General features: G+C 41.4%; 1 protein-coding gene across 1 annotated transcript in view; it reads left to right on the top strand.

Annotated features, from left to right (window-relative positions):
• Nucleotides 1-22895, top strand: part of YES1 (YES proto-oncogene 1, Src family tyrosine kinase) — a 46820-nt gene that overhangs the window by 6067 nt on the left and 17858 nt on the right. The window contains exon 2 of the mRNA XM_066626693.1: nucleotides 15722-15994. Within this exon, the coding sequence (XP_066482790.1) occupies nucleotides 15730-15994 (265 nt within the window). The 5' untranslated portion in view covers nucleotides 15722-15729. The remainder of the gene's footprint in view (nucleotides 1-15721; nucleotides 15995-22895) is intronic.

Raw genomic sequence — 22895 nt, 5'->3', positions numbered from 1 at the left:
TGGAAATGTGGCTCCAGTTTTTTGTTTAATGAGTTTGTGGAACTCATTTAGCACTGACAGAAGTTATTCCAGCTTAACAATTCTTTGTTAATATGTTGCTGTCTTGAAAACACTGCCTCTGTCTCCTACTCATTGTCCCTGAGAATACAGACAATACGTTATTGATGGTGATGTTTTTGGAGGCATAGTGACGAGTTGTATTTGAAAATGGGTGTTTTTTTACTCAGAAGTAAGCCCATTGTGTTCAGTAAGACTTAGGCTGTAGTCCTATCTTACTAACCCAAAACAAACACCTCTAGTTATATTCCTTTGTATTTCACTTTGAAATAGTTACTGTGCTTATAGTGTTCTGGCATTTTAAAAAATGCCTTACATTTTTTTCTTTATATGAAGTCTTCTCACTTTGAAATCAAGGAATAAAAACCCCACCCCACCCTCAAAAAATTGTTGGATATTTCTTTTATCATGTCTTATCTTCCTTTTGGTGTTCTCATGGATTCAGTCATTGGAAGTCGCCATCTCTGTTGGAGGTGCCTTGCATCCCAATCCTATCCAGCATAGGAGCAGCTGTGCCTAATGGCTACTATTATTTTCTGTGGATTTGAGCTGGCTGGAAGTCTCCAGCCATTCATTCATCTCTTTACCCCTAGTGAAACCCCAGCCTGCTCAGTGAAACCCCAGGGCTTCTCGGATCTGTACCAGCTATTTAGCTGGTGCTGACTCAGGAAGCCCCATGTTGGGAAGGGAGATACGATTCAGTGGCCTGTGTCGGTCCCACCCGCCTCCCAGTACTTTCCCATCCCCCGTTCCACCCTTCCCCACCCAGGAACTCTTTCCGCCAGCCTCTCCACACCCTTGCACTGCTCAGTGCTTATCTGGTCTCCAGTGAGAGCCAGGGCTCCAACTGCAGCATTACTGGGTCAGCACATGCCTCCCTGCTGGTGCTGTTTACTCCCTGGGTGACACAAACTTGCCTTATGGCACATTTGCGACACCCAGTGCTGGCGCTGCAGTCGCAGTGCCAGCACTAGGGCAGTGGAGCTGTTAAAGAATTCTGCAGAACTCCTCATTCTTTAAAAGACAACATATCTGCAGGATATACTTTCTCATGGTTGAGTGCATCTTTATAGTCCCAACATCATACCCTACTGAACACTTCCTTCTTACCACAGGAGCATTTTCTTTGCAATTCAGAGAATCACAGTAGGACAAAATGGGGACAGACCACTACATATACTCGCCTATAGGTTGAAAAATTTATGTGTAAAATGGAGCCTGAGATCCTGGGTCGATTTATTCCCGAGTCAATGCAGTGAATGGAGCAGAGTCCTTTGGGAACTTCTGGGAAGCTTATGGAAGCTCAGCAGCTGTCTGGTGAAGTGGGGGGAGTGGCAGCGTGGAAATGGGCTGAGAAGCAGGAAGCAGGTGGAGAAAAAGGAGAATTTTAACCAGTAATTACGGTATTCAGAGGCAGCCATTTTAGCTCTTCTCCAGACAGGAAGAGAAGTGAAGGCGCCTTCTGGGAACTGTAGTCTGTATGGGCTGCTGCTATGGAATGCAGCACATACTCCCACAAAGCCTCCCCACAATTCCCAGAAGCCCCTTGGTCTCCCTTCCAGTTTGGAGAAGAAGGGAAATGCCTCCTTCTTTTGCTGCTGCTCAGAACATTCCTGGCAAGTCATTTGCAAAGAATTTCACCCCTCCCCAAGTTTAGGGGTCTGGTTTTTGAAACCCCAGGATGTGATCCTCATTTCCATCTGAAACAAGGTCCCAGGCTGCAATGCACCATTACTTAAGAGTAACACCTATGGAAAGCACTGGGTCTGCTTCTGAGTAAAGAGGGTTGCAACTGTGCGCAGCTCAGTCCTTGTTGCTTGTCTCCCTGCTGTGAACTGAACTTCACACTCCCAGTTGCATGTTTTATGTTGCATGCTATATGTAGAGCCTCTGGCTTCACACACCAGGCACCTTAAAGAAGGATTTGACTAATGGTTCTACTGGTATGTTGTTTACAGGCACAGCACTTACTCTGACAGTGTTTACACAAATGTTGTGAAGACTAGAATTTTAAAAGTTAATGAACAAAAATACATCTTATGATCTCTTATTGTATTTTTAATAAACTAGAAACTGTACAGTTTTTAGGTAACAATTACTGGAAGGTTATTTTTCAGAATCTGGCCTCAGGTAAAATCAGACAAAATTATAGTCAGACCCCCCCCCCCCAAGTTTAACCCTTGACTTATCCGCGGGTCATAGAAAATTCCATGATTTGGGGCTCAAAATCTGTCCTCGACTTATCTGTGAGATCAACTTATAGGCGAGTGTCTGTGGGGATTTGTTCTCCAGGTTGTGGTAAGATGGGCTCCATTCAACCCATTTTCCATTCTTCAAGATAATAATGGTTGCATCATCTCCTGAAATACAGTATCTGCATTATTTAGTAGTTTGTACTAGATGGAAACTTCTTCACAATCATAGAAGGTACCTCATTTTAGGTAGTATTCTGAGGGTATTAAAAATAGTTAAATATTAGTTAAATAAAGGCTTAAGTATTTCTGCCCTTGTAGCAGTGCACTGCTACTTGGGAAGCACCCAGGGTTTAGAACTTTGGTGCCTGAGGGAGAGTGCTAAAAGCGGAAGCACTCTGAGGGTTTGAAAGTTAGAACTCGAGCAGCAAAGAGTCAGAGCAATGAAGGAGACACAGCAGACATTCAGAGGGTTGATGCAGGGAGAGCTGAGCCGGAAGTAGGATGGTATGAGATTGAGAGAGAAGTCCGTCGTCCCGGCTAGCTTCCTCAGACTTTTATTCATTCTCAAAACACATGATGACAATAGGGGAAATTACTGAAGGTTGCTGAAATCTGCACTGCTAAGAAACCTGCTGGCTTTGGCTTGACCGCAATACACATTCCTGAGATATGCACTTCTTCATAACATCCTCTGTTTACAGGCTCTGGGCGTCAGCCATCGCAACTGGCCCACTCTGGTGTGCCTGAGTGGGGGGGCGGCAGGTTTGCCTGCCTGCCGGTTGCCATGTTACCAAGGCTAAGCTCAGCGCCTGTGCACATAAACACTACATGCCCTCATTAGGGAGTTGGAGGTTTTGGTCAAGAGATTGGATCTCCCCTGTTGTGATCCTCAAAACTTGGAAGGATAAATCCCCAAAAACCATATTTTGGAAGGGTGAAATTTGGGCTCAGAGCATGCATGGCTGACGCTAAGCATTCTCCAAGCAATTCCCTCCTTTAGGCCCTAAGCTAAAATGAAGCAGTGACAAACCACATGCTTCCATTCCACCCAGCTGCCAACTCTAGGGGTTGAAGACTTGCTGCATCTGCATGCTGCTGCCAGTGTTTGGAAACAGCCAGAGGGTGTCACCCCAAATCCAGACCATTTGCTGGCTGAGAGGGTATCAAATGATCAGGACAGTTCTTTACATATAGGGTGTCAACCTGTTGATGGGATCAACTCTTATCCTTCCCTTCCCAAAACACTTAGGTGCCCAGCATATTCATGGGACAACCATTTTGCCTGTATGTGGAATGATTTTGTTCATCCTGAGCAAAAGTAGGTTTGTATGGATCTATTTCGTATTACAGATTAAAGTATGGCTCAATATTAAATTTTTATCTTGCTTTTCTCCCTGAAAAGCAGCCAAGATTACATAGATTAAAATAGATTTAACAGATTAAAAATACGTATACACTAAAAATACATTAAAAACACCATATTAAAAGCCAACCAGCAGCAAACTGCAACAATAAAAAACATATGACTTCTCAATTTTTAAAAAGTGTTTAGGAGCAGTAAAATAATAAGGATTTTCCATCAACAATATTCTTCAAATGTTAATGGAAATGAGTGACATTGAGTGACATGTGAATCTTAGAGCACATCTAGAAGGTCCACAGAGTTCTCTGCTGCATTCTTTTTTTAGATTGTGAGCCTTTGGGGGACAGGCAATGATTTATTGATTTATTTTGCTGTGTAAACCACTTTGTTGAAAAAGCAATATTTTTGTTAAAAAGCGGTATATAAATAATCATGATTAAAGACCCCTTAGTAATTCTTTCCTCAAACATTTGGGTTTTTCAAATGCCAGATTATCAAATAAAAAAAACGCAGTGCAAAAGTTCTTTTAAATGTAGCGAAACATAGTGTTATAGGATATGATTGGGGAAGTTGCAGTAACCACAAAAACCTCAGAATAGTATCTGGTTTTCTGTTCTTGTTTCTATAGTAAGTGACAAAGGAAACTAGAGAACATTATTTTTCCTGGCATACTTTTGATGTTCCCTAGGGGTGAAGTCATTTTGCTGGGATTCTGTTTTGATGCTGCTATAACATGCTGCTGCTTTTTTGTGTTTCAAAAGCCACATATACAGGCATTTTTATTTCAGCAAACAATTAAGCACATTTATCTACCATCTAAACTTTTTGTTATGAAACATAAAACCTTTCAAGTTAATGGAAGTTGGCTCTTCTGAAAAAAACATTCTGTAGACAAAATTGTACATTTTCTGAATTAAGCAACAGATCATTTTGTGTTATCATTTTCTAATATCAAGAATTTTAAAATACAGTCTCTTCTGCTATAACGCTATAGTTGCTTTCCCAAGAAACCTTGCATTATTAGAAATTGTGTTATAGAAACAATTGTTTCAATGGAAAAAGGGGGGTTCAAGGGCTCATGTTTCAGGCTTGCATTTCCTGTCTCCAACAGCTCTATCAGTAGCACAGAGCTTCTCACACATTCTTACCACCTTTATCGTCCGTTGTTCAGATAGTAGAAAGTGCAATATCGAATTGCAGTTCACAATGCCAAAGGTTACAAAGAACATGTCACTGTAACTAAGCCAGCATAGCAGCTATATGTTCCTGTTTCTATGCTGCACATGCAATAGCTGTGCTCATGTTCATGATCACATCATAACTGATAGTGAATTATGTTAGACAAATCGCCTATTTTACCAATCCTGTTGTATCCAGTTTGCTTTATGAAAACTTTCACTGTAGGGGGAATGCCTGTATCATTTATGTGTCCTTAGTACTAAAGCAATAAGCATGGTGGTATTATTGGTATTAAACGTTTATATACCACTTTTCAACAAAAAAAGTTTCCAAACGGCTTTACGTAGTAAAATAAATGAAAAGTTGATTCAATGTCCAAGAGGATTTATAATCTAAAAAAAATGCAAAAGAGATTGTCACTGTCAAATATGCTATACTGGGGTGAATAGGGATGTAAACTGACCAATGTGGCTCTCAATTCAAACACATAAAAATTCACAATAAATTACAATCGTAATTTACATTCATCTTTGCAGAATCGTTTTTGCTTGGTTCATCAGAACTGTCTGCTTAAAGCTTTAGTCCTATGCATACTTTCCTGGGTGTAAGGCCTGTTGGACATGGAAACTTATCCATAAGCACATGTGTGACTGCACTCAGGATACAGACCTGTGCATGTTTACTTAAGAGTAAGCTCCATGTTAGGATTTTCTTCTGAGTAAATTTATATGGATCACACTGCATGTCTTTGCTCAAATTATTAAAACAGAGTGTAATAAACTGGTTAAGTTAAATGTACTGTGTGTACACTAATAAAATTCAAAATGAAATCTAGTTAGTTACACAGTACTAAAGTATACTAAAGTTTCTTTGAACCATGTGTGTTGGCAAGTTAAAATATACAAGAGGAGTCCTGCAACAAAATATTGCAGTGAGCACTTCTTCCTGTAAGTCCTTTGATACTCTGTGGGGTTTACTTCAGAGTCAGCATACTGTGGATCACAGTATTTGGGTTGGAGTCTTCGGTATTGAACAGTCAGCCTTATGTTTCTTTCATTTTTTTTCAAAGTTTTTTTATTTATTACAAATACAGGTGAGAAAAATGGGTTAGACTTGGGGCTACCTTATGTTTCTTTCAGTCTGTCTTTTTCTCTATTTCAAATCTTCCCAGCTCTGTTCTTTAATTTTTTTTTCATTCTCTGTTTCTAGTTTGTATTGACCCACCTCATTTTGAATATTCTGTGACATCTCTCTTTTTTTCCTGGTTTTTTCTGGTTTACTCACAGGCTCTGTAATTGTTCAGTTTGCCTATGAGTCCAGGTGAAGTGGTGACCCCACAGCCCACTCCTATGCATGTCTACTCAGAAGTAAGTCTCATCAGAGTCAATGGGGCTTACTCCCAGGAAAGTGTGGATAGGATTGGGCTGTCAGTTGGCAGCCTGGACTAAGCAGAATGGCAGGGGTGACCTATCCACAGCCTGTACCTGCACTCTGTCTACCGACCCAAACACTTGAGCCCTGTCACTCTCAGCCTGATTTTCACTTTTACTCATTTCCTTTTTTTTGTTTGTCTCCTACCTGTTCAAAATGGAGCTGATTCCTCAAGCAAAGTTACTTTCAAAAGTCTTGAAAGTTTCAAAAGTTTTGAAAGTTTCAAAAACTTTCAAAAAGTTTTGTGGTTACTGGTAGCCTAATTTAGAGGCATGTTGAGGTTACTCTCACCACTGTCCACATCAGCAATCCCCAAACTGTCAGACACTACTGAATTCAACCTCTCACTCCACAGACATTACTAATTGTTGACGCTCTCCCTTCCCTTTCACTCTTCATATAGTTGAGCACTGGGGAGGTTGCCCTTTTGATGAGGCTTTGTTTTTATACATCTGTAGATCTTTGGAGTTCAGTAAGTATCCAGAAACTTTCACCTCCTTGTGGATCATATTGAGACTTGAGTTAGGTCCAGTTCATGTCATATAAAATTATTTTAAGAAGAATGCCCTAGTGAAGAAATGCTAAGCTTAGGTTAATTGTGGATTCTTTGACTGAAATTTGACAACAGAGCATTTTAATGTAGGCTGAGTTGGTGGATACCTTAGCAATAGAAAACTCGTGTATGGAAATTACTGTGACCCCCATGAAAGGTACTAAGAACTTCCCTGGGCCAGAAAGAATTTTTCAAATAATTTGTTAAACAAATAACAATAAGTTAACAATACGAATAACTTCAGAAATAAGCTTTGCTTTTTTATGTTTTCAATTTTTGCGGTTTTCCCTCAAACCGTCATTCCCTGAATCACACTGAGGAGAACTGTTTCCTCAGCAAGGTACTCTGGGCAATGTCTTGTTCCACTTTTACCATCCAACTTCAAATTTCTACACTGTGTAGAAAATAAACATGCTTTTCTTGGAAGAGACTTAATACCTGCAAGAATATTATTTCCAAAATACACCTGGGAAACCCAGAATTCTGAAACTGCTGCATTTTCTGCTTATTTCTATTGAGAAATTCAGTAGGGTCAAGCAGATACTGAATTTGTATCTGAATTGAGTATCTGTAGGCTCAAGCAGTAATCTTCTGTGATTGTGTGTATGCACATTCGTGTGAATAGAAATAACTTATACTGATGACAACATAAATAGGCATACAATTGAATGGTTAGTCGCAAATATAAAACTTCTTTCATCTTGAACAGTGATTCAGAAAATTTGACTGGGCTTGGTAGCTAGTCAGAAGTTGCACTTACCAGTAACCTTTGTCCATCCTGGAAAGGAGAGGCAAAGTGTTATATGAGACATTACACAAGGCTTTGGAAGTGCTCAGGAGTGTGTGACTTCAGTGTATTTAGTGGGTTCTGGAGTATGTGGTTTATAGAACAACAGTTGCAATAAGCTCTTGATTGTATATATTGATGGCAGTACTAAATGGCTGTACATTTTCTCAAACTAGGATTGACTCATTTTTGCTGGACACATGACTTGCATCCTAATCTGGAACTGAAATTGGGCCAAGTGGACAACTCAGTGCTTGATTAGATTAAACTCTTGCAGTGGAACAAGAAATTTACATTTTTACCACAAATAAACCTGCCAAAAAAAATGTTATATTCTGCAAGTGTTTTCTTCTAACTCAGTGTTGCTCAAACTGTGGGTTGGGACCCACTAGGTGGGGCCCCATTCATTTCCATATTTTATTTTTAGTATATTAGACTTGATGCTACCATGGTGTATGACTGCATTTGGGGAAATGTTACAGAGCTGTACTTTTAACAAGCTACTATGTATAAGCTTTTAACAATGTTAGTAAATGGAACTTACTCCTGGGAAAGTGTGGGTAGGATTGTTAAAAATGTTCCTGCCTGATGATGTCACTTCCAGTGAGGACATCACTTCCAGTGGATCCTGACAGATTCTCATTCTATAAAGTGGGTCCTGGTGCTAAATGTGTGAGAACCATTGTTCTAACAATGTAAGTCATAGGGAGCAGATGGTACATCTGCTGGGAAGCAACAGTACTTGATCTGCTCTAAACTGGATTATTACTTCATACTGTACAATTCCTCAAGGCCATCAGTTCTGAGGAAATTGAGCCCTGTCCATCACCCATCCCCATTATGCATTGAAGCATATTGCACCTCTCCTATACATAACCTCCATACAGACACATTTGAACTTTCATTAAGCCTGCGTTATTCACAGGTCTCTGCAATATACTACTGAATTGCAATCCCTACCGAACTATTAGAAAAGTTTTTTGGTTGTATTCAAATTGAATTCAAATGGAATTCCGTTGGTTCTTTTATTCTCATTTTTGCACTTAGACTTGTTTTTCCAACAGCAACTCATTGTTGCAGAATATTGCAATAACTCTTCAATAATATCACCTCCACCACCTTCAATCATGAGTTCTGTTTAGACCTGCTATTTACTTACCAAGATTCTGCAGGTTAGGGGACCAATCCAATCCAACTTTCCAACCCCGGTGCAGCTGCATTGCAGCCCCTAGGCAAGGGAAGGAATGTTCCCTTACTTTGTGGAGGCCTCCATAATTATCCTCCCATCACAGAATGCTGTGCAAACCCTATTGGCACAGCTCACCAGCGCTGGAAAGTTGGATAGAATTGGGCCCTGGGACAGCTCCTGAAGAGTTCCAGCGGTTGTTTGTGGAACATTGATCATCCTACAGCAGTTATATTCTAATTTTTATAAGTGGTACTAAGTCCAAAGCCCATGTGGGAGCAGCATGCAAAAGGTAACATGAGAACTCTGAACTGAATTCCTTTATGTTGACAGAAGTCTTTGCAGTTTCACTGGCTTTTAATTACATTTAGTTCCTGAGCTTGGGTGAATCTGTAATATATTGTAACTTCCACAGTTCATGTTTGTCTTGAATTTTTTTACCATTTCCTGTTCCATCTTATTACCACTTAGCAGTATTTTGGTTTTACATCAATTAATTTTCAGTTTATTGGCCCAAACCTAGCCAGTATTAACTCTAGTCACCTGGATCAGAATGTCTACTGTCTCACTTGAATTTGACAAGAAGGAAAAGTAGAAGACATGCGTCTCCTACTGGTTTCATGTAACTATTAAACAGAGTAGCTGAGAAAATGGAATCTTGCAAGACTCCACTGCATAATTGCCTTGTGGCAGAGCATCTCTTCCACTCTACCATCACTTCTGAATCTGATCAGTTGGATAGGAATTGAACCACTGATACACAAGACCTCCAGTTCTCCCCCCTCCCCAAAGACAGTTGAGTAGGACTGCATGGTTAATGGTATCAAAAACTACAGAGACTACTGGGGAGGTTTAACTGCAATTTGCAGGCCTCATCCAGCTTACCATCATGTCTGGACTGGCCCATTGAGAGCCCAATCCTGGGCTCTGTGTGCTGACTCAACACCGGCGTGCACTGTAGCAAATGTACTGTAAGCCACTGCGGGGCTACTCCATTTACCCGGGGGAAGGGGACTAAAGTCCCTTTCTCCCAAGGAGCTGGCAGCAGCTGCCTGAAGTATGTAGGATGCGGCGGCAGCCAGAATTGGGCTGCCCACCAAATGGCATTTATAATTACATGTTCACTCCTTACTCTGCTCCCTCCACTCTTCCTGCCACCTTGCACTTTTTTCCTGCTGGATAAAGCAGCTGTTGTTTTGGGTCACTTTTGTTAAACAGAAAGAATATGCAGCCCTGCAGCTGCAAATATTATGAAAATTCCTGTTATGAAAATTCATGTGTACAAGTTGCATACATTATTTTCTAGAATTCATTCACTGTAGTCCAACATAAGGTCAAGACTGAGTGGTGTGACCCTGGCAATTGAATTTGGGGACTCCAGTCTAGATAATTGGTTTCATCCAAGTTTGTGTAACTCACAGCTGCCCTTTGAAATATTGAATGCAAGTTGACAATTCCAAGGTCTACATCCAGAAACAACTTTTTAAAATAGTTGCACAATTTCCTTCTTTAAGTATCAAAACTCCTTACAAATAAACCATACTTTTGAGAACTGGCTCTAAATGGATAATGTAACTTGCCTTAATAAAGGGAGTCATTGAAAATGAATATAATTCATTATGAATTACATTCAAGTGAATAAAAAATGTGGTGTTTTGAACGTAGCTGAAGTCAGAAGGGCTTGGAACCTTCAACCCCTCCTGGAAACATTCTTTATTTGTGTCCTCTTCAGCTAGCTTAATCTAGTGAGAAACCCACTGTGAGTTATTGAAAATCTTGCTGCAACTTCTTTGTGAGTGAAGCTCATTGTCAGTCAACTGAGCCTTGTCTGTGCCAGCAAACTGTCCCTAAATGGAGCAGTTCAACTCAGTGAATAGGACTCGTGCTTTAAGGAGACAATTGGTTAGAAGAGAGAGTGCCAAATTGATTTAACTTTGTATAAGTTTAACACACTTGTAAAAAGACAATGTTAACATTGGTATGAAGTTCCAGTTTTCTGAAATTCCAGTTTTGAGATGTTCTGTTTAACCAAATGTATATATGGGGAAACCCCATCTTTGCAGGTTTTGGAAGCAGTGGATCTTTTCTGGTTCATTAAGAACTAATCAAGTATGTTTTGTGCATGTGCATTTCCATTGACATAAATGAGTTCAGATTTGACAGTCTGGCATTGACGGACTCCCTGTACTCCCATTAGTCAGCATCTCCAAACTCCTGAAAATAGCTTTAGAAAACCAATTCTGGCATCACAACAAAAGCTGGAAGGGGCTTTTTCTATTTACAGGAGTTGGGAGGTGTATGGAGGATTGCAGATGATCCTCCAGAGAGCCATAGTGACCCCCATGTAAGTTTTAAAAACTTGTTTTGTTCTTTGTGGCAATGTGATCATAGTGATTATGTCACTACCATCACTGTTGCCCTACCCTGACATAATGACACCCCAGTTTGGGAACCTCTGCTGTAAGGAAATACTGCAGGAAGGATGAGGGCAGGGTCTTTGAATCCATTTACAGAACTTCAAAAATATTTAAGAATTGACTTTCTATTTCCATTTTTCTAGTAAAATAACATGTTTTAGGGATGGGTTTTTAACATATATTTTTAGAATAAAGTTTAAAATTAGAATTCTTTTGCATGGCATTTGCTCATGTATCCAAGTCAGATGTTTGGCAACATGCAGCTTGATGTCTTTTTATTGCACCTGTTGTCGAATGCTGCATAACTTTGCATATAATCATTTCTTCCAGTGAAAGAAAAAGGCTATTGTTACCTGACGTATTGAAATTTATGGACAGTGTTAATCTACCTGTTGATAGCATTGAGGTAGAGCTAAAAACATAAACCTGACTGGATGCTCCACCAAAAACAAACACCCACAATTGGTTTAAAAGTAGCCTGGCACCATCTTCATAACTATTCAGAATTACATTTTCTCATGTCCACGCCTGAAGATTTGTTCTCTTAAGAATTCAGAAACTCAAAGAATAAAAAGAATTTTCTGTAGGACTAGCTGAAACTGCATGAAGCTCCAGAAATATTATTTGCTAGCTGTCTACTTGCAAGTTGAATTCTGAGGAGTGCTATCATTGGACCTGAGTTTAAAATATATTTTCTGCCACAAGTTCACTGGGTGACTTTGAACAAATCACAGAATATCTTTATCTTTTCATCTTTAAAATAAGACTATGTCTGTGCTACTGTGAAAATCATCTCTTCATATCAGATTATGAATTAGTTTTGCAGAATTGCTTTGTTGGTTTTTTTTCTGGCTTACATACAAACATACACTTGTTTTGTTACTATCTCTCCTTTTTCCTGGCATGAGTGATGCTAGTTGCACATAAGTTGCATTACAATATATTGTCTTCAGACCAAAATAGTTACATAAGTTTTAGTATGCTATCATCATTATGGCTCATTATAAAGGAGATTCCTTCCCCCTGTGCCTGAATCAAAGTTCTTCAATTTCATGGGTTAGTCATAGTAAAATCAGGAGAGATGTGACGGGTTCCTGCTGTTTTGTAATATGCAGACAATCCTCAGTGATGTAGCTTTGCACAGACAAAAGATTGAATATACTTTGTCAAGTGTAGAGATCAAAGCTTTTAATATATATCTTTAAAACTTTCATTTATTTCATTTCACCTTTGGACCCAGGTTGATGCATAACCAGACTTGCATGTCTAACAAAAAGTCATTGAATGGCATAATTTAATACAGCAGTACAGGCATGCCCCTGTATCTGAGGGACTTCGGTTCCAGAATCCCCTACTGTTAAGTGAAACCATGGATACGGGCAAATGCCCCCTCAGAGCCCAGCAGACGCTGCACATCCGTATGCAGCCTCTACTGGGCTCAGACTGAGCCTTAGAGGCAAAAACATGAGACTTCTGCTTAAAAAAAAAAAAGTCATGTTTTTGAGTCCGACAGAGATCGCAGTCAGACATGCACATACTCTGCTGGGCTTAGAAGACCCTCTAGAGGCAAACCCCAGGGGTTGCACACTGGAGGGGCCCGTGGACCCAATCTGTGGATATGGGGGTGCCTCTGTACCTTAACTTTCATCCACTTGATTTTCATCACTTTGCTCTTGCAGCTGTTTTCAGTTTTAACCTCACTTCAAATTTTGTCCATGTACTTTCTTCTTTTGTCCAATTTCATACAACCTTCCACAACCTTCATCAATGTTCTTTATATTTTTCTTTCATTTCCTTTTATTTAGATTTTGCATGCATTCATATGGGTTATATAGTCATTTAAGTTTTTCGCAGCCTAAAATAAATTTGCAAGCTGAGTAAGGCTATGCTTTGACATTCATCCATTTTTTACTTTCATCCAATTTCTGGTCCCTAAACAGATGAAAGTGCAAGGTATTGCTGTATTTAACAATAATTCTGAGGTCCTCTAAGCCAGGGTGGTCCAACACACAGACCACATACTGCCCACAAGGCCTTTTTTGGCTCAAAACATTTTTGTTCTCTCTTGTGTTTGTGTGATGTGTCATTTGTCAGTCCTCTGTGCCTCTGTAGCAGTTCTTTGGTTATAAATAGTTGCTCTCCACCAATTGGTTGTGTTCCCTTATTATGATTTTATTTATTGTTTTTATATATTGTAATCAGTGGTTCCCAAACTGTGGGTCCATGGCCTGACAAAGCAGATTAGTCTATGTGCATCAAGAGTTAAACAAACTGCTACTTACAGGGACCACTACTGCCCAATCACCATTATAACCAGTGGCGTCACGCGGGGGTGCAGGCTGCACCAGGCGACACGCCGGGGGTGTGTGTGATGCACCCTGGGGGGAGGACGCGCTAACTTTGCGGCTTTCAGAGCTACCCCGTTGTGTCATACACCGTTGGATGCAGAATGTCCAGCGGAGTGCAATGCAAAAAACGGAAGTGAAATAGCTCCTTTCCTTCAAAAGCTATGGCAAAAAACCGGAAAGAAAAACTGCATGGAGCCCTATGGAAAGTGAAAGTGAGCCGTATTGCGCGTTTTCTCGCGAGTAGGTGTACTTGCCATAGTCCGTCGGAAAGGGTAGACTGAGAGGAATACAACTATACCAGAATGGTCCCGATCCAATGAATGCAGCCCCCAGAAACAGGAGAAGGAGGTCCCTGCCTCCCTCTCAGCTGCGAGTCTATTGAAACGAAGCCACGTGGCCACATTTACTTGTGAGTAGGCGAACTTGCCTTAGCCGTCGGAAAGGGCAGGCTGAGAGGAGTCCAAGGATGTCAGAATGGTCCTGATCCAATGAATGCCACCTCCAAAAACACCTGAGAAGGAGATCCCTGCCTCCCAACTGCCCTATTGAGCCCCAAGGAAAGCAAAGCAGCCTTACGGTTGCGTTTACTCACTAGTAGGCAGAAGAGCCTTGGCTGGTGGTCAGGCCAGGCAAAGGGGAATGTGAGGACACCAGAATAGTCCTGATCAGAAAGAGCTGCTCCAGAAGGCAGCCTCCCCCCTCCCCCACTAAAAAGGACTAAAAAGAGGCTTCAGCTGGTAAGGGGAAGTTTTCTATTTTGCACTTGCAAAGCCAGGTGGGTCTTTGTATTGATTTGCCTGAAATAGAAGAACTTTAAACTGTGCACTGGGGAGTGCTGGAAATCTCACTGATTCTTTTTTTGGGGGGGGGGGGGGAGGTTATTGCAGGCAGACTACAGAGTAAGCTCCATTGACCACTATGGGACTTACTTCAGAGTAGACACGCATAGGCTTGTGCGCACAAGCTGCAATCCTACCCACACTTTCCTGAGAGTAAGCCCCATTGACCACTATGGGACCTACTTCAGAGTAGATTCACTTGGTGGAACAGGACTGGCCCCCCCCTTATTTAATTATTTCTTTTATTTTAATTTAATTATTTATCATTATTTATTTTAATTTGCTTGATGATGTCAGTTCTGGCCATGATATCACTTCCAATGGGTCCTGGACAGATTGTCATTCTAAAAAGTGGGTCCCAGTGCTAAAAGTTTGAGAACTGCTGCAATAAGGTGTTAGTAAGTTGACATGGGGCGTGTGTGTGAGAGAGTGAGAGACTCTACAAGATTTTCAAAATCACTAAAATCAGAATTTGGAGGAATAATACCATCATGTTATATATCAATTCATGCAGAATGCAATGAAACAAACCACATTGAAATATCTGTGTTCTAACAAAAGGTACAGCCAAAAAACCAGTGGGGCGGGGCAATTGTACATCACCATGCCCACCACCTGGGGCATTGCCCCGCCCACTGCATGGGGTGACGCGCAGGCCTCCCGCACCTAGTAACGCCACTGATTATAACCACAGAGACTTGAGTGGTAAAGTGAAACTCCTTTTTTAAGTGGGTCCTGATGCTAAAATGTTTGGGAACCACTGGTATATTTTATACTAAATTGTAAGCCACTTTGGGCATTTTCTCCAGCGTAGGAAAGGCGGAATGAAAATCTTTTAAAAAAATAATGTATGTATTTTTTATTTTGTAAGCAGCGTAGTTGTTAACTGAAGGCTATAAATTAAAATGAATAATCTGTATGATTTTTGATTCATCTGATTTCACAGTGGATCCTCAGTTTGTTCCAATGCATTTTAGTGATTAAGGGCATGATTTAGCTATTAACATGTTAAAGCAGGGGTCTCCAAACCCCGGCCCGGGGGCCAGATGCGGCCCACAGCAAGCTTCGTTCCGGCCTGCGGCCAACCTCTTGTCTCCTGAAAGCCTGTGGTCCATTCAACTGAACATGACCAGAACTGTGCTCAGATTGTGTCTGGAGGGTGTTCTGAGGGCCATAGAGGTTGAATGACTGAACCTATTCATTCATTTATTCACTCATCTAAGTTCCATCTCTAATTTATTTACATTTTATATTTAAACTTTTTTCCTGGCCCTCAACACCACGCCAGATATTTGATGCGACCCCCTGGCCAACAAGTTTGGAGACCCCTGTGTTAAAGCAATGCCCATCTCTTCTTTTTCCACAGAAAACACCATGGGGTGCATTAAAAGTAAGGAAGATAAAGGTCCAACCATGAAATACAGAACTGAGAATAGTCCAGAACCCATTACGTCCCATGCCAGTCATTATGGTTCAGATTCAACCCAGGCAAACCAGTCACCTGCAATAAAGGGATCATCAGTTAATTTTAACAGCCATTCTGTGACGCCTTTTGGTGGGCCATCTGGTATGACACCTTTTGGAGGAGCATCATCTTCATTTTCTTCTGTGCCATGTCCATATCCTACTGGCTTAACAGGTGAGTATACTTTTAAAAAAAAACTTGCCTTTTAGTGAAATATTGTTTTGACAGGAAGAAAAACTTTATTATGGAAGTAGAACATCTAATGGTACCTTTCAAATAAGTATCACATATTCCTATTCTCTGTTAAAACTTAGGAAGTACTACAAAATATTTCACTGATGGAAACCAAAAAAATAAAGGGGGGGGGGAAGTAGAGGAAGATAATCATGATTTCAGGTAACTTTGTCAGCAAAAATGTGACTTATAAAATACACTTGTATCTCTTGTGTAAGAAAACTCCAAACTGAAAAGCTTGTAACATGTTTCTGATATGCACAATGTTACTTGGGTAAACGTGAATTTGGGGGCCTTGAGAACTTTTGGAAAGTAGGAAGCGACCTTACAGCAAGCCAGATTCTTGATCCATTAAGCCCATTGTTATCAACACTGACTGGCAACTGCTCTCCCAAAGTTTCAGACAGGATATTTTTATGCTGGCTTGAACCTGGGACCTTCTGCATGTAAAGCAGATGTTGGTGTGGGTGTATGGAAGAATGAAAGGGTGGCCCTCTCTGAACCCCATTCCCTGCATCACCAACCTCAAACCTTCAGCATTAGTTATAGAGGAAAACAACTTGTCCCTCAAAACGGCCACAGTACCAGAGGATTGGAGGATAGCAAATGTCACACCGATCTTTAAAAAGGGAAAGAGGGGGGACCCAGGAAACTATAGGCCAGTCAGCCTAACATCCATACCGGGTAAGATGGTGGAATGCCTCATCAAAGATAGACTCTCAAAACACATAGACGAACAAGCCTTGCTGAGGGAGAATCAGCATGGCTTTTGTAAGGGTAAGTCTTGCCTCACAAACCTTTTAGAATTCTTTGAAAAGGTCCACAGGCATGTGGATGCGGGAGAACCCATGGACATTATATATCTGGACTTTCAGAAGGCGTTCGACATGGTCCCTCACCAAAGGCTGCTGAGAAAACTCCACAGGGAATTAGAGGGCAGGTCTCTCCTGAATTGAGAACTGGTTGAAGACCAGGAAACAGAGAGTGGGTGTCAATGGGCAATTTTCACAATGGAGAGAGGTGAAAAGCAGTGTGCCCCAAGGATCTGTCCTGGGACCGGTGCTCTTCAACCTCTTCATAAATGACCTGGAGACAGGGTGAGCAGTGAGGTGGCTAAGTTTGCAGATGACACCAAACTTTTCCAAGTGGTGAAGACCAGAAGTGATTGTGAGGAGCTCCAGAAGGATCTCTCCAAACTGGCAGAATGGGCAGCAAAATGGCAGATGCGCTTCAGTGTCAGTAAGTATAAAGTCATGCACTTTGGGGCAAAAAATCAAAACTTCACATATAGGCTAATGGGTTCTGAGCTGTCTGTGACAGATCAGGAGAGATATCTTGGGATGGTGGTGAACAAGTCGATGAAAATGTCGACCCAATGTGTGGCGGCAGTAAAGAAGGCCAATTCTATGCTTGGGATCATTAGAAAAGGTATTGAGAACAAAAGAGCTAATATTATAATGCCATTGTACAAATCGATGGTAAGGCCACACCTGGAGTATTGTGTCCAGTTCTGGTCACTGCATCTCAAAAAGGCTATAGTGGAAATGAAAAAGATGCAAAAGAGGGCAACTAAAATGATTACTGGGCTGGGGCACCTTCCTTATGAGGAAAGGCTATGGCGTTTGGGCCTCTTCAGCCTAGAAAAGAGATGCCTGAGGGGGGACATGATTGAGACATACAAAATTATGCATGGGAAGGATAAAGTGGATAGAGAGATGCTCTTTACACTCTCACATAACACCAGAAACGGGACATTCACTAAAATTGAGTGTTGGGAGAGTTAGGACAGACAAAATATTTCTTTACTCAGCGTGCGGTTGGTCTGTGGAACTCCTGCCACAGGATGTGGTGACAGCATCTGGCCTGGATGCCTTTAAAAGGGGATTGGACAAGTTTCTGGAGGAAAAATCCGTTACAGGTTACAAGCCATGATGTGTATGTGCAACCTCCTGATTTTAGAAATGGGCTATGTCAGATGCAAGGGAGGGCACCAGGATGCAGGTCTCTTGTTATCTGGTGTGTTCCCTGGGGCATTTGGTGGGCTGCTGTGAGATACAGGAAGCTGGACTAGATGGGCCTATGGCCTGGTCCAGTGGGGCTGTTCTTATATTATGTAAAAATTATTAACCTTAATTGCACAAAAAGCTGCTCAGCCAGCCCACATTCAGTAGTATGCCCCTTTCTCCTGACTTTGTGTACACAAAGTTCTCCCTGAACACTGTAACATTGTTGGGGGAGGAGGCGATTTGGAACTGGGTTAACAGCTCACAACCTGAATAGTACAAGAATGGGATGGGGTCTCCCCCTACTGTTTCTGTTGCTTTGGGAGAGCCAGGGATGTGGTCTTCCTTTTTTTATATATATTCAAAGTACTTTTTTTCCCCGTATACTTACAGTGAGTACCAAACCACTTGTGTGTCTGTAGGTGACTGTTTCACTTTCCTGCAGGCTGGTATGGGGTCAGCAAGTTTGTTCTTAGACAAGATGGGTAGAACCTGCAACCCAATATTGCAATGTATCCCCAACTCCTATTGGGGAGATCTGCTGAGGGCTGTAACAGGAGCTATGTAGTACTGTTTCGACTGGGAGAAGGGGGGGAAAAGTACTTGAGACCTTCTCCTGGTCTGTGCTGTGTAGTATAGGAGGAAAGAGAATTCCCTCTCTAAACAATGAGATGAGTTATATATTACCTCTGTGCCCTTGACATTCTGTGAGGATGCTGGATGCTGACAGGGCCATTATGTTTTAAACTATAGGTCGGGAAAAGCATTTCTTTTCTAAATTATAAACATGCATCTGCATACTTAAGGAGTTCTCAAAATATGTAAAAACTGCACCTTTATTTTGGGGTGATAATATTGGAGAATTTTGCCAGTCTAAGTATGGAAAAGAATATTGAGAGCTCAGTAAATCCTCTTCCATACATCTGTCCAATCCCTCTTTAAAAGCATCTAGGTAAGGTTTCATTCATACTAGTAGCATTATAAAATTCCATCATGTCCCCACTTTAGTCGCCCCTTTCCTAAATTAAAAAGCTACGAAAGCTTTTTCCTCTGTAGTAAGCCACCGCTCTCCTGCCTCCCCACATGTACATTATATGTGACCAATTATGCTCTTGCTTCTGAATCTCAGTGGTACTATGACACCAGTAAAGGAATATTCTTCATTATTCTTTAGGAATACTCATCTGAATGCAGTGTAAGTGTTGAGAACATACACGTGTTCAATGTGTTTCTCTCCAACCCAGAGGGCTAGAAACTTAAGACAAGGTGTTAAAGGACTTTGTGTGCTTTTTTATAACTGTAGCAATAAATATTTGTATATTCTCTAATAAGACTATATGCAGTATATGCTGAACTTCAGAATATTCCTAAAGTACATTAACATTGAAAAGAGGTGGCAATGCTGGTTCCAGGTTGCTGGAAGTCCTGAGGCAAGTCCTGCACTGATCTCCCAGGCTACTGTTTGTAGGCAGTGATGAGTAGTGGCAACTAGTGAAGGCTCTTCCCACAATACCCATCAGTAAATGGGAGAAAATTCATGAGGGTTGTCATGGGAAGGGGGAAACTTAGGAGGTTTCCCTAAGGAGGTTTCACCAGAGCTCATGTGTTCAACCCCAGATACCTTATCTGGGAGGTATCTAGAAGGTTGCTTGCTTGTTTGGCACAGTTTATGCACTGCATTGTTTGTTGAGCTGATACTTGCTTCTTTTTGAAATGTGATACCCATAAATGCCAGTTTGAGTCTTTTCCTGAAAAGAACTGCAGTAGAATTTTTAAAACACAACATAGGCTTTCTGCAATATCCACACAATAATATGTATATTTGCAGACTGTGCTGAAATAGCACATTAAATGTCTGACTATATAGCTACCATCTGTAGAGAAATGAATTGTCATACATTATTGTCCATTTTAACAAACACATCACTCTTTTATTTCTAGATTTACATTAATTTTAAAAGATGCTATCATTCTCCATATAAAATAGGTGCTGTGACTAAATTGGTGAGCTTGAGTATACTAATAAATGAGATTTTAGATGCTGAATCCTAAATTGAAGTTAATAGTTCTCAAAAATTGAAAAAAAATTGGAACCTAACAGCAAAGGAACTTACATAATTTCTAGGAGTTTGCAATACAGTGTTTTCATCCTGAACATGTGATGAGTGCAGCAAATAGATTTGCAGATGAAATACAAAAATAACTGTAGAAACAAAGCCTACATAACATCACACAGTATTCCTAGAAACTCTCGCATTGTCTGCAACTCACAGTGTTGAATACCAGTACCACCTCTTTAGCAATGCATGGAAGGCAGCAGTCAACCCACAGTGATAGCACTCATGACATCATGCAACCCAACACATACCACATTCAATGTACAACTCAAAGGGAGACTGCAGTACCACTGCATATACTGCAGCAGAGGCCTGCATGGAGAACCCAGAGGTTTGTCAAAGGAAAGGTCTGATTCTTTTTGTGGAAGAGTGCCCCTGTCACTACCCACTCTGCCAAAGATCTCCAGCAGCTCATGGATCGTTTTAGCAAGGACTGCCAAGATTTTGGACTGACGATCAGCCTTAAGAAAACACAGGTCATGGTTCAGGATGTGGACTCACCTCCCTGCATTACAATCTCTTCCCATGAACTGGAGGTTGTCCATGACTTTGTGTACCTTGGCTCAACGATCTCCGACACTCTTTCTCTCGATACCGAGCTAAACAAGCGCATCGGTAAAGCAGCTACCACATTTTCCAGACTCACAAAGAGAGTCTGGTCCAACAAGAAGTTGACGGAACATACCAAGATCCAGGTCTACAGAGCTTGCGTCCTGAGTACACTTCTGTACTGCAGCGAGTCATGGACTCTTCGCTGACAACAGGAGAGGAAACAACGCTTTCTACATGCGCTGCCTCCAACGCATTCTCGGCATCACCTGGCAGGACAAAGTTCCAAACAACACAGTCCTGGAACGTGCTGGAATCCCTAGCATGTATGCACTGCTGAAACAGACGCCTGCGTTGGCTCGGTCATGTCGTGAGAATGGATGATGGCCAGATCCCAAAGGATCTCCTCTATGGAGAACTCGTGCAAGGAAAGTGCCCTACAGGTAGACCACAGCTGCGATGCAAGGACATCTGCAAGAGGGATCTGAAGGCCTTAGGAGTGGACCTCAACAAGTGGGAAACCCTGGCCTCTGAGCGGCCTGCTTGGAGGCAGGCTGTGCAGCATGGCCTTTCCCAGTTTGAAGAGACACTTGGCCAACAGTCTGAGGCAAAGAGGCAAAGAAGAAAGGCCCATAGTCAGGGAGACAGACCAGGGACAGACTGCACTTGCTTCCAGTGTGGAAGGGTTTGTCACTCCCGGATTGGCCTTTTCAGCCACACTAGACGCTGTTCCAGAACCACCTTTCAGAACACAATACCATAGTCTTTCGAGACTGAAGGTTGTCAACAATGTATACAACACATTTCCCTCAGAGACACAGTATAAAAGGTCTATCCTGCATTTTCCTATATCCCATCAGGGAGATACTCAAGGCAGCTTACAAGAGAAAATACATTAAAAACAAGCTAAAACCAAAGAATATAGAGCGATAACAGCAGAAACAACGAGAACTCCCTAACAAACCAACAACATATTAGTACAGGTCCAGCCTATTTATACACAGATTTTTTTATACACTGATTTGACTCAACACGAATGGCCCCTGCAAATGAGAAGGAATGTGCTGATCCCTGGAGAAGGGGAAAAATGCACCCCTATAAAATCAGTTTAAAAAACTGAGCAGTGCTTTTCAATAGCTGCCTTAATGAGAGAGAGAGGGCAGCTGGCTGACAATCCATCAATCCTTCTCTCTCCCTTCCCCCTGAGCATTGAAAGAAAGATAATTTGCATTGGTGAAGGGAGGGGTCAGAGTGAAGCCTTTCTAAGCACTTTGAGAGAGACTGATTTTTGGATTGTCTTCTTAATGACTCTGTCTTAACAGCACAAAGGTCAGCAAGGCTGTTTTAAAATCACTGGAGCAAAGAAACCCTTGTTTTTTAAAATTGATTTGCTAGAGTTCCTTTTTTTTGCCATCCAAGCAAACAATTAGTCTCAACCTGTAATCATAAACAGGCCAAACAGAAAAGGCCAAACAGAAAAGTTTTTAGCCAGTGCCAAAACTGAAACCAGTATGGCACCAACCTTACCTCTTAGAAGGAGTTCCACAACCTGGAATTTTTTGGGATATTTTGGGGTTATATGCATAAAGAAGGAACAATCTAGAATAGCAAGTCCATAACTGGCAGCACCATGCAGTACAATTGGAAAAGTCTATCCAAGGGAAAATGGGAGATGTTTTGTGACCTGCCCAGTGTGCAGCCTATGTTTTTTTTAGAGATTTGCAGGTGTCAGTAATAGATGGAAAAAGTGAGAGACAGCAGAACCAGAACCCAGGCCTCATTTTCCACAAAGAATAACCATATAGTCATAAAAGCAAAGATAAGACCCGTGATGAGATTTGAAACCATGGCCTACTCTTTCCATTTCTCCTTTTTTGCCTTCTGTATGAGGCAAAAGATTGTATCTTGGTTCCATACAGCACCTCAGTAGAAAAGCAGAAGCTTAACTCAGAAGAGGTCTTTGATTCCATCTCAGACTAGGATATCTGGGGGGGGGGGGAAGGACTGGGTAGAGACACATGCATATACCTTGGAATCCAGTATGATAGCAAATTAGAATGACTAGCTCTTGTCCCAGTATTTTTGCTCAGGTAACTGCCTCCCTTTCTCTGCCTTAGGTTATCTCATTTTCTCCACCTCCCTTCATCTAGCCATCTCCTCCCCCCCCCCCCA

This window comes from Tiliqua scincoides, chromosome 4 (assembly GCF_035046505.1).
Source record: "Tiliqua scincoides isolate rTilSci1 chromosome 4, rTilSci1.hap2, whole genome shotgun sequence".
NCBI lineage: Eukaryota > Metazoa > Chordata > Lepidosauria > Squamata > Scincidae > Tiliqua > Tiliqua scincoides.
The sequence above is the reverse complement of the archived record's forward strand: the minus strand, read 5'-3'. Positions and strand labels throughout refer to the sequence as shown.